Here is a 13,470-nt window from a genome sequence, read left to right on the forward strand (position 1 = left end):
GGGTGAAAGTAAGGATGTGGCATGTCTAAAATGCTATTCTTGTCATAGTATTCTCTGTTGTCTGAACCTTCAATGAGCAGAATTCAGATACTTTTTGAACAGAACGTGGTGATTAAATTTCAATACTATACCAGCTTGTAATTTTAAGGATCATTAATTGCATCTTTTATAAAAAATTTTTTAAGAAACCTTTAATAAAAACACCTGTTTCCACAGATGTTTTTATAAAAGAGTGAGCTGTTTATTGCAATAAACAGCTCACTTTACTAAATTACAATTTAATAAAATCTAAAATGGAGAACATTTTAATTAAAAGCACGTGGAATTAACTTTCTTAATCTTTTACAATTAAATATTTGTTAAAAAAGTATCACAAAGTGATTTCAGTTTGTAAGATTAAATATAATCCTTAACATTCCACTTCAGAGAGTTTTGTACTTTAATTACATAATTTTTATTAAAACATCTCACTAAAAATATACAGCAAATGATACACCTATTAATGCATTCAAATGGATCAGATTAATTACCTTTCCGTTCCAGTTATAGAGAGTTGACCAATGAAGCAGATCTTACAATACATTAAATCAGCATAATTATAATCAAATAATCAAATTCAAGCATGTAGAAAAACAAAAAAACTTATTTAGGAAAATAGTGGAATGTATAAATTAAGCAATTAAATGTAAAGATCAAATTTTAAAAGATGTTGATTTAACAAAGTGTTTTTATAAATAAGTGGGCCATTTAGGGCAACTGAAGTAAACTTTAGAAACATTTTATAATAAAAAGAAATTTTATTGGTATTGTCCAGATTCGACAGCCTTATCTCACAAAATATGACACCACTTGATGTCATATCAAATGGTGTCAATGTCACCAATTAATGCAGTAAATACAAATATATAAAACCGAAAGTTATTTATAACAGTTTCTTAAATTGTTAGAACAATTAAAATTTCTAGTATAATAAAAATTTCATTATAATCCCTTCCTTTTTTATCTTAATTAAAAGAAACAAATTCAAAATTTGAAGTTTGGCATTTGATTTAAAAATTTACTATGTAAATACATATGAAGTTCTGATAATATTCAGAATCAGTTTCTCTAGGGAGACAGTAATCAATTGCAGCTTCCTGACTCCTTTTTTTTTTAATTACGTGTATCAGTTTAAGAGTGCTTAACTTTTCACAATGAAACAAATAATACAGATGAATATATTAAGAATTCTATGAAATGTACATTCTTTCTTTTCAAAGAAATGCTCCAAATATGAAGTACAAAGTTTTTCTAATTCAGATAGTATAAGCAATTAAACAAAAAATAAGCCTATTAAATCAAAATCTTCCTTATGTACATGATAATCATAATTGTGGATGTGAACATATTTCGACTCTAGACAACTGTAGTATTCACAAATATGAATTTTTATGGATGCTTGGAATAAGTACTTCAGACTTTTTGTTACTGTATTAATGTAATAAAAGTTTGTACATATTCTAAACATTTTTTGTACAAACATGCAACTTTCTTAAAAAGCAAGTTTTTTATACATGGCTTCTATCTGTTCCCCATAAAACTTGCGACAAACTGGTCTCTTTGTCTTCAAAGTTGGTGTTAAGAGGTCATTTTCTACTGTGAAGGGATTGGATTCGATATAAATATCCTTCACCTACATTAAAATATCCACAAAACCAATTCAAATCAATCAATTCAAATCCTGTTAAAACTAATACAACTAAATAAGTCAGAAAAAGATATACAGACTATGGCATTAACTGTCTTCTCATACAAAGAAACAAGTTATGGAAATATATTCTCAAAGAAAGGAGTCAGCAATCTTTAGCAATTGTGGCCATTTGAGTCCCACTCCAAATGACACCACAGAATGATTACATATAGTCATTCTAAATAAGGCACAGTTGTTAACTAAGTCCATACAAAGAAAGAGAAGAGAAGTATTTCCATGTTTAAATTTATTTTCTGAGTGAAGTTCCTAAATGCATTTCAAATATCTCTACACACCCTCTTTGCATCTATTTTATCAAATTAACAACAGTTAAGCTCCACACATAGACTCTGATTTCAGAGACCTTCTACTGGTTACAGAATCCAGACCATAGCCATGTCCTCATATCAGAATGAATTAACCTTTCACCACTTTGAAAGGTTACTAATTTTTTATATTTTTACAGTATATATAAGTAATATTCACAGAGTGTATTTGGCAGTAAAAGGATTTTAATTTAATACAATTTAATCATAGGTATATGGATTATGTATGCAAGTCTCATTAACAAATTTTATGGTTTACTATAATTTTTATCTACTTAGTACGTATTAGTAATAACAAATGATGTAAGAATGTAAACTTATACAGCATCAGCAAAAAAAAAAAAAAAAAAAAAATTTTTCACCTACCCATTCCCTCCAATAATTTGTTTAGTTCTTTGAATTCATTCAACAACAGATGGAAGTTTGTTCTGGCAATCAACCACCCGCTAGCTAAAGGCAAACTTCCGCACAGCTATTCTGCAACTGTCTTTCCTCAATTTGAATTTATGTTCCCTCATATGCATAGTTTGAGCAAGCGGAATACTCCCATCAACGTTGAGCTTGCTCAATCCATTCAAAGCCACAAACATTTCAATCAGATCACCTTGCAGGAGCCTAGTCTCCAGATGCTGCAATTTGCAGAACTGAAGCCGTTGTTGGTAAGGACACCCATTTGTTCCCCTCACCAATCTTGTTGCCCTTCTCTGTACTTGTTCTGGCAACTCTACATCCTTCCTAAAATGAGGCCTCCAGACTGGCATGTGGTACTCAGGTGTGGTCTGACCACTGCCTTATACAAGGGGATAATCACCTCCTTATCCCTGATACTAAAATTCCTGCATATCACTGACAAAACTTTATGAGATGTCCTGGCAGCCTGTCTGCATTTCTCAGAGAAATTAACCCCCAAGGTCTTTTTCATTTCCCCTTACCCTGAGTGTAGTACTACACAGTTGATACGTTATTCTGGGATTACTGCTATCTATATCAGGAGTGCAATTGCAAAAGCACACACTATTTGAGGGACCAGGGTTCAAGCCTGTGACTGCTAAATATGATTAATGTTTGTATTGACTGATTTATTGTAAACTCCACTGACCTGGTGGTCGTGTCAGAGTATAAACAAGAACATATGTGCAGTATTTTGCATTTGTCAATGTTAAACTTCAGTTGCTATTTCTCAGCCGATCTGCCTAGATTTTCTAGATCCTGTTGCATTTGCATACTGTCATTAACCCTGCCAATCTTCACATCATCTGCAAACTTGGACATTAAGCCTGACACAGAATATCAATATCATCAATAAATATAGAAAACAACAATAGGCCTAACTCCGAATGCTGGGGAACTCCACTAATAACATTAGTTCACGAAGAGAAGCATCCACTGATTACCACTCAACCATCCCGTTATCCATAGCAGAAACTTGCCCTTGATGTCATACTGCTTCAATTTGTACAGCAGTCTTCCATGTACAACAGTATCAAAACCTTTCCTGAAATCAGAGTATATGATATCAAAATTATTTTTTGCATCCAGTTCCTTTGTGACCACATTGTAGTATTCAATTAAATTGGTCAGACAAGATTTCCCCTTAACTAACCCATACTGTCTGAAGTATAACTGCAGTCTTGTCTGTGTGGTCCTGCATTACTTCTTTAACCAGTGGCACTATTATTTGCCCTGGAAGAAGTTAAGTTAACAGGTCTTTAAGTATCCATGTCACTCTTCAATTCTCCCTTTGTGAAATGGTAGATACATTTGCACATCTCCAGTTTGTGGGGACGTCCCCTGAACCCAAGGATGCTCTTATAATTATCACCAAGGATTTGCTTATTTCCTTTGCTGCCCCTCCATTAATATAATTGTATAGATCCCATCCACCCCAGGTGCCTTTCTTATTTTTAACTTCAGCAATTTCTCTTCCACTTTTAGGGAATTATATAAGAAGAATACTCTGAATGAAAATAACTCTTTCTCTATGTATAAAATGGAAGAATTTAAAAATTTTTTTTTTTTTGAACAGGTATCTGACACCCAAAAAATTTGTAAAAAATTATATTGACAGATTATATAGCTGATCTTCATTTAATCTGCATATTTTCAATCTTTTTTAAAGAGTGAATAATTAAGAGAACTAACTCAAAATATTTTAGAAAAACTAGACAAGTATATAAAAGAACACAAATCACAGAAAACATAGGGATGCTGCTATTGTTTACCAAGAAAACAAAATGAAAACAGCACATACTGAGCACAAGATATTAAGATAACATGTTTGTTAAATGGACTGCAGAGTCAAAACCACCTAATGGAACCACCACCAAAACCTTTGAGCAATACTGATAAATTCAGATCAGTATTTAAAAAAACATAACACAAGCTTTACTAAAATCCAGAGAGTAAAAATTTTGTGGGGCTAATTCATGATATTTAATTTAGCATAAGATATATATATGGCCTAGCAAATACACCACACGCATGCACACACAAAATAAAAAATACAACAAATGCAGATTTACTAACAATCATGGTAACATAATAAGAAAATTACTTGGAAGAGGGTATCTACATGATTTTTCATCATTATGAGATAATTAATTAATTGAGACTACCCTATTACACCCCAGGGGCTCACGTCTGGTGAGTATGGGCTTGGCACACCCAGGGTCCTGAGCTGGATATCATCATTCTTCTCTTTCTTGGTGATTCCCTTCTACTTATGACTCTCTCTCTCTCTCTCTCTCTCTCTCTCTCTCTCTCAGGGTAACTCGAAATTTTTTTTTTTTTTTTTAGCTGGTACAGCATAAGCCTCAGGCTTCCTTGCACTATATGGCTAGTAGTAATAATAATAATATCGAGTGGTAGATTTAAGTAATTTACTATTGAAATGTTACTATTTGAACAACTGAAACACTTCAATGCCAAACACTTAAACAATTCTGGCTACTATTTTCTAGAAAGTTTTACAAACTTCTATTAATCTAATTATGTTTAAACAGTAAATTAATTAATGTTGCAGAAGTTACTGATGGGATTAAAGTTGCTTGGTCTCAACTTTGGGTTTATAGAATAATTCTTTATGGGTAACTTGATAGCAATCAACATTATTATGAGACAATTACAAATAATATTTTAAAGTGTATAGTATAATAACATACAATATCCAATTTACGATAATTATAACATTTTGCAAAGATAAAGCTAAACTGTTTGAATTAATTAGTTAATTACTTATGATATATTAATTAACAACTTAATTAATGATATATTAATTAAGACTTCGAATGTTATCAAGTTGCCCACATTTTTTTACATTTCCATTGCAAGTTCAGGCACTGATAATTTGCTTTCAGCCGGCGGATAGGTGATTGTTGAAATAAACTTCCATCTAGTGTTGTGGAAGTAGGTAGTTAGAATAAATTTAAGAAAAAACTAGAAAAATTATTAGACGGGTTGGACAAATGATGTGGGAAGTGTTTTTTTCTTTTTTTACTGATACTATATAACTCTGGTTTCTTGCATCATTTGCCACTAGTACTCTAAACTTTCTAGAAACTGTAGAAGACATGATTTCTAGAAATATAGGAAAACAAGAGCAGGCAGAAATTTTGATCATACACAAGTGGAACCAATAGCCTGTGTGTAATATAGCAGTAAGTAGTTGAATAAAATAGAACCTAATAGAACACCACTAATAACATTAGTCCATGAAGAGCAGTGTCCATTGATTACCACTCTGTCTTCTCCCACTCAAGCATCCCTTTATCCGTAGCAACTTGCCCTAATGCCATAACCTGGAGAAATTTCTTTAGGTTATGGCATTAAGGAGAAGTTTAATAGAAGAGCAGTTTAAATGCCATAAATTGGAGGAATTTCTAAAGAAGAACTCCAGTCAAAGCTGTGGTTAGCCAATTTCAGGCAGAGAAAAACTTCTACCTGTGAATTGTTCCAGGTTTTTTCAACAGCATAAAATGTAAATTGGACTACAAATGCACACTGGAATAGACATAATACACAAAGGTGAAATATGGCCTAAGATGCTCAGAAAGCTGGAAAAACAATAATAATTCCAAGAGTCTCATCAGTGAGAGGCCCAGGGATAAACATGACCATAAATTTTAAAACAATACGGGGTCCTAAACCAGGAATCACAACACTTTCTGAAACCGGTGAAGCAAATGATATAGCACTATTATAAGTACTATATAATTGCTAACATTTTTTTCTGAAATTTTTATTATGTGGAGAACTTGGATTTGACATTAGTTCATTCAAAGTATGGAAATGTTTGTCCAAATTCCAATTTCAATTTGCCTTTGTAGCAACAACTATTCACTGGAATTGTCCCTAGGACTTTCTTTCAGAAAATTTGAGTAGCAAAATTAAAAATTTTCAGTAGACCACAATCATGCTGCTCAATATTTGGTTTCCTTGTCTAATTTTAGTTTGCTCATCATTTACTCATACAGGAGCCATTCAGTATGCATTTTAAGTTCTTATTTATTTCCAAGTTATGTTGCTGCAACTGATGCTGATTCTTTGGATAGCAGTTTTTTCCTTTCCTTGGGGATTTTTTCACTCTCTTCTACATTAATATTTTAAAATACCAATCATCTCATAAATATGAAATGAATTGAATTGAAAAGAAAAAATGCATAACAAAAAACAAAGAAATAAGCTCAGGAATACCTGAATATGAATAGTCTAATACTAATATATATATGGTCATTCACTTTCCTCTCAGTTATTACAAAATCATTTAGCTCCCTGTTAGAGTTTGATAAACTTCTAACTTCCACTTCCCTACAGAATTTCTCATGCGTGAATGTAGATGAAAAATATTCATTCAGTTTGTCAACCATACACATTTTCAACAGATGTTGAAAATGTGTCAGAAAGTGAAGCTCAGCACAGTAAACTGCCACCATATCATGAATGTTTGTAACATGCCTTGTACTGCTTTTCTGGTGAGCCAGAGACTGAACATTACTTTGAGAAACCTGTCTGTGAGATAATCCATAAACAGAAGTCGCAAGCATTAAGGCCAAGTGAGCAAGGTGTCCAAGTGTTGGCAAAATGCTGAAAAATTATGCCATCATCAAATGTGAACCAGCACTTCCGTAGCCAGGTGGGCAGGAGCATCAGTGCATAGCACACGCTTCTTGATTAGACCGGGGTTCGAGCCCATGACCACAAAATACGGAGGATGTGGAAAGGTCAGGGAATGACCACCACATATCCCCGAAGCAATATGGCCTCGGTTGCTAATGCTCCTGAAAAATCAAAATAACAACAAATGTGAACCAAAGAAATTGTTTTACAGCTGAGCATCGAGCAGTGAGGCTCCATCCTGCATAAACACAGTTGTGTGTAAATATTCTCTTGGTAAATCATGTAGTGTTGCAGACGATAACAGTAAGATTCATCACATTTATAATTGGACCATTCTTATAAAGAATAGTCCAATTATAAGGTTTTCTGTGAACCTACATCAAATAGTAAGATGTACAAACTGGAGAGGAACTTCATTGATAATGCATAGGTAATGTTCCTTATACCCAACAATTATGGGTATTAACACCATAACTTAACAGGAAATAAGTCTCAGCAGTTCTTAAGGCGTTCCAAAACCATCTTTGAATCAGAATCTTAACCAGAAACTGTAGAGTGAAGTCAGTTGTTATTAGACTCACGTGATAAAAGGTGTGGTGCATAGATCTTTTAAGAAAGCTACTTCAAGTGAGATCAAAGCACTTTGCAGACTGCTGCCCATGAACTATCTAGTTGTTATGATGTTGCTCTGCCACTAGTGGATGAGTATGCATTTTGTGTAACACAAATGTTACACAAAATGCATACTCATCGAGAAACAGTTTGCTCATCTTTTGCTTGCTAATGTTATCACAGCTGCCTTTATCACATCAAACAATTTCCTTTGCATACAGTACCAAATGTACTCTGGTGTTTCTTTTTAAACCTTTTTTTTTTTTTTGTGCCTTCTATTTCCATGTGCTCTTGACCACAAGTTTTCAAACAATGTATTCTGTGAAAATAAATGGGCCTGTCATTATGGATTCCATAGTTTAAGATGAATTAGATGAATTCTGTATAATCCAGAAAAGTTTTAATAATAAATGACATGAAGCTTTCAGGGTTAAATGGGCCTCTTCATCAGCAAATTCTAACGGGATGTCTTTATCCCATTAGAATTTGCTGATGAAGGGGCCCATTTAACCTGAAAGCTTCATGTTATTTATCATTAAAACTTTTCTGGATTATACAGAATTCATCTGTCCTTAATTTATTCTGTGAATCTTAGGGTTCTGTAAGATTTTTAACGAGAGAAGTGATTTTATGATCTTTGTTATGTTTGTTTTTGTATTTTTTTTAATGGAACAGGGAATACCAATGTAGGAAAAAAGTCTGAGATAAAGGTTTTGGGATATACTAAAAATAATTTTATACTGATTAAGAAATATCCATGATTCAGAACTACCTAGGGCAGTGATTTACGAAAAGTGTTGTGCAGAACTGTTTCTGAAAATATTCTATACATTTTTTATCACTAATTTTTTTATTTAAGTTGGACACATGCATTACTGTTTTTAATTTATTATTAATTATTACTATTTTTAAAAATATTGGAGTTCCATGGAAGATTTTGAATTGCAAGAGGGCTCCAAAAATGTTTGAAAAGCCCTTGTCTACACTCCCTACTGGCAACTTTCCCACCATATGAGCTATTTTAAATACATGGAGATGAACCAATCACAATTATTTACAAATGTATTTTAAATAAAAAATAAAAAAAACACATTAAGTAGGTACATAAAATTTTGAAGTACACTTAAAAATCTAAACCAGGCAATTAATTAGATTTATAATATTAGTGTTTCCATGACAGGTAATTATATTTTTATTTCTATATACTGTGATTGGCCAAAATACGCTTTATAATTGACCAGTCAATCATGATCAACATTTTATAGCCACTGGTCAAGATACTGGCTATTTGGAGTTTTATCTCTGAGGATTATTCGTGATTTGCCATCTGCAGGCAACCAAAGGCAATTATAATCATAGTGTACTTTAGGAGAGAGAAAAAAAAAACAGAGTAATTATATATTTAATAAGTAGCCTAAGTAATCACCACAAAACTTTGCTGAGAATAACCAAATATGCAAATGAATATGTGCAGCAGGAATTTTCAATTGGTAAGTTCCTGCTGTATGTTCATGCTAAGTTATGCCAATTTTCATTTTGAATATTAAATGAAACTAGGATAATTATCTACTAGTATACTTGTTTACTAAATATGCAAGCCACACTGAATAGCAAATTAATTACTTTCTGCTACAATTTTGACTAGAAGTTTCAGCCCAACAAAAATTTGTTCAAAAAATCTTGAAGTGATTAAAATTAAAGAAATATTCTAAAATTTCCTAATGTTCTTTTGGTAAGTAAAATTTTATTTCAGAAAAAGTGCTCTATGGTACTTACTTGTTCAAAAGACTTAAGACCAGCTTTCTTTCCAACTGTTGTGATATCTTCGAGGACAAGTTTCTTTATTATCTGCACACAAAAGCAGTTAATATCAAGATGAAGCAATGGTTAAAAGTCCCAATATATAAAGGGAAATTAATTTTTAATAATAATAATAATTTTTTTTTTTTCATTTTGCATATTACTAATGAATAGAATGAACATTGGTAATTTACAGCTTAAATCTGAAGACAGATTAAATTGAAAATCCCCTTAGTCTCCTGCCAATTCATCCCAGTAGCTCTAGTAATAATCAGTATCAGTATCAGGAGACATTTTAGTCCACATATCCATTGGATCTCAGTTGCCTGATGCTTATATTTGAATTTCTTTTATGTTTCCTTTTGGATTAATATTTTGCCAGAATTGTAGATTTAAATTTTTTTTCCCCTTTTGGATTAAGCTCTTATCAGTTGGGGTAGTAACATCAATCACTAAGCAAGATTTCTGCACACAATTTTTCCCATTCTTATTTTAGGGAATTTTTGGTACTTGGGTTGTTGTTGGGTTTGGAGCATCAGTGACTAAGGTCATATTGCTCCGTGAATATTGTTCTGTAAATTGCGTGTGTTCTGAGGTTGATTTTCTGTTTGTTGGATGAAAAACCCAAGTTTCCAGGAGAAAAATCCATGCTATCCTCACCTGAAAAACTCAGCCACATTGTGAAAAAAGCCAATAAAAATTCTTCCCATCATCAATGGGACTCAACTTCAGGTTTTAAACTGAGGATGAGACTTGGGACATAGCACATTAGTTGTTATGGTACTACAGTTAATACAACTTGTAGCAAATTATGCCTGTACAAGCATGAGTTCATGAGTGATCTGTATGTTGTGAAAGCTGTAAAACCTGGAAGAGCATACAGAAAACCTTACTCACTCCACCTTACATCAGTTAGCTACAGCCTCAACTAAAGAAGCCTTTAAAGATTCCTCCAGTCTCTGGGGACTGAAATTCCAATTGCTGCAAACAAATAACAAGTGGTGATAACATTACTGCCATGGAGGTCTTATTTTCTCTATTGGCTACAGTGTCCCTATCCATTCAAATTAGTTGGTTCAGCAAGATGGTCATTATTTCAGCTCAGACAACAAGATTTGGTGTGTGAATGTACTATTATCCTCAATGAATGATTAATTCCTACACAAATACTGTTATCAAGACAATTTCATCAAATTGCTCACAGAGACCACAATTTTTAACTATATTCTGTAAAAGATTCTCTTTCTAAAATACTTCTTGATGAATGGCATGCTACAATCACACCACTTAAATAAGTGGTGTGATTGTAGTTTATACACTGCTGCTAAATCAACATTCCTGATAAAGTATTAGGCATTCATTCTCCTATATCGTCCAGATACTCCATACCATGGGTGGCCAAACCTGCAGCATGCATGCCACTTTTGGCATGCCTCCCAGTTTGGAAAGATATGTCAAGATTTTGCAACTGATATAAAAATTAGAAATGAAGATAAACATGCACAGTTTAAATTCCACTTTTATTTTTACAACACAGGTTTCAAGATTATAAGAACCTATGATTCATATTTATCATCTCTTACTGTTAGTTTAATGTAGGTATGTGGGAGTGATTCCTCATGACATCACTATAAGGATGAACATTTGTTTGTTAATCTATATTAAATTTACTTTATAAACATAAAATTATTTAAATTTTTTTTATTATCAAGTGCTTAACATAAAATTCCTTTATGTAATTAGCAAAAAATATTAGGTGACACCAGGCATGGATCAGTGAGGAATGTGTAATTTGCTTTTAGGGTCAGATCTTAAAGTTTTTTTATGGAATTTTTTAGTTTTTTGTTAATAACCAAAAGGTCTTAAATGTAGCCTGTGATGATTTTTTTGCCTTCAGAACTTCTGAATCTATCTCTAGTTGGGACGTGACACATTTACAATAAAGTACGTGGTATACTGAAGGAAAAGGTTGGCCAAATATTTATATTTGGCCAAACTTTTCTTGCTCCATACAGTCAGTGACAATGGGCATATTCTTATCATTTCACATATTTGTAAGGTAACCAAAAGAAAAAAAATGGCAGTGGCTGAATTATGGAAAAGCTAATTGTTTTTCTACCAGTGCTTTCAGGGAGAAGGGACACTGGAGCTAGTGTATCTTAACTGCCTTCAGTAATGGGTTCAGGCTTGGCTTACGATCTCATTAGCATAAATTCCTTCAATCAAACTGAAGGAATTCTCTCCACTTTTATGTTTGAAAACTTTTAGAAATCAGAAACTGAAAATTTTTTAACATAGATTCATTTTTCAGCTGCAAAAAAAACCACTTAAATAAAAAAATAAATAAAAAAAAGAAGAAAAAAATCTGGCATAAGCTTACATGCAACAATCCTGGAAAAATATATATTAGATAATATGAGCAATGTTTCTTCACCTACTATCTTAGTGTGAAAGAAGTAGCAGCAGCCTTCAATTTTTTTCAGAAAACTATACTGAAAGTGTGTTCACAGCAAAGATCCAATTTTCTCAATTTTAAAACTGAAACAAACTAACAATTTATTTGACTTAGATAACTTGAATTCTGTTCAGCTGTATTTGACAAGGCTAAAAGTGCACACACATTATTTAAGGATGGACAAAACTATTTTAGATATTCTATCATACTTCAAAATTCCATCCACTCTCATGAACACTGGCTAACCTACTGTTCATTTGCCATTGTATTGCATCAACACTATCTTTTATTGTGGTCATTACTTATATATTTGCAGAGTTGTGACTTGCTTACAAACTTCTTCATGTAAGAAATAGAAAAAAAAATTATTCTAGAGTCTGACACTCAGCGTATTTAAGAAATTGTTAAAAAATATAAATCAATATTCCAATAAGCTATATGTTCCCAATATTTTTTTCATGAGAAAATAATTAAGAAAACCAAATTTTTTTTTAGAACTGTGTGTGTGTGTGTGTGTGTGTGTGTGTGTGTGGTAGAATTAATAAGTCTGTTGAAGGATGCGAAGATGGATGCATAAATTAACAAAATGCCAAGCCTAACAGGAGAAGGATAGCAGAAATTGGAGATGTTGAAGGCTTGAGAAAGAGAGAAAGAATGTGAATATTCTATATGATATAATAAATTAAGAAAAATTATAGGCTGAATTGGATAGCCAATTAGAAGGAAGGGAACTGTAAAGCAAAAAATTATTAAATTAATATATTATTGAGTAATAGCAAGAATCAGATAAGGGTAGGAAATTTTGGTTATAAGTCCAGGAAATGGGTAGAGAAATTATAAGATTATAATCTGATATTAGCTAAAAATATATATATATTGATACATAATCATTTTATTATTTGATTTGATTATGTATCAACATATTTTTATTATATATGGACTGCCAGTTTTTGAATCTGGATAATTAATGTAGCTCACTCTAAATGCATACTGAATTTCTCAATAAAATGCACATTTCATGAAATTTTTCACTTTCTGGTTTCTTCTGACTAATCTATTTAAATTTTTTCAGTTGCAGATTTGTAAATGTGAGCAGATAGGGAAGCATTAATTGACACTTCTTTCAAATCAGCTTCTGTTTTCTTCACCTATTCAACTCAAAACTTTTCAATGTTACATTCAGTCAACTCATTCACAATTATTGAATGAGTTGACATTTGAATTTCCAAATTAGTATTATTTGGAAATTCAAATGTCAAACACATTAAAGATTTATATAAACTATTTTACTCTATCCTTATTCATCTTACCTTATTTTGACAGAGTTCCTCCCAACTACCTGTAATTTCATTTTCTTTAGCCCAGTCATTTATAACTGGCTTGTCTAGAACCACAATTGCTATGAGGCATGCCTTAAAAAAAAAAAAAAAAAA

At 32.2% G+C, this 13,470-nt stretch overlaps 1 protein-coding gene across 1 annotated transcript in view; it reads right to left on the reverse strand.

Moving 5' to 3' along the window:
* Positions 1–1,383: 1,383 nt before the first annotated feature.
* Positions 1,384–13,470, reverse strand: part of LOC150081652 (long-chain-fatty-acid--CoA ligase 1-like) — a 216,281-nt gene continuing 204,194 nt past the window's right edge. Inside the window, exons 18-20 of the mRNA XM_090379515.1 lie at positions 13,348–13,449; positions 9,559–9,630; positions 1,384–1,672 (exon numbers count right to left, since the gene is read on the reverse strand). Coding sequence (XP_090235641.1) covers positions 1,532–1,672; positions 9,559–9,630; positions 13,348–13,449 — 315 coding nt within the window. The 3' untranslated portion in view covers positions 1,384–1,531. The remainder of the gene's footprint in view (positions 1,673–9,558; positions 9,631–13,347; positions 13,450–13,470) is intronic.

This window comes from Mastigoproctus giganteus, chromosome 8, assembly GCF_048544385.1.
Source record: "Mastigoproctus giganteus isolate SK-2022 chromosome 8, ASM4854438v1, whole genome shotgun sequence".
Lineage (NCBI taxonomy): Eukaryota > Metazoa > Arthropoda > Arachnida > Uropygi > Thelyphonidae > Mastigoproctus > Mastigoproctus giganteus.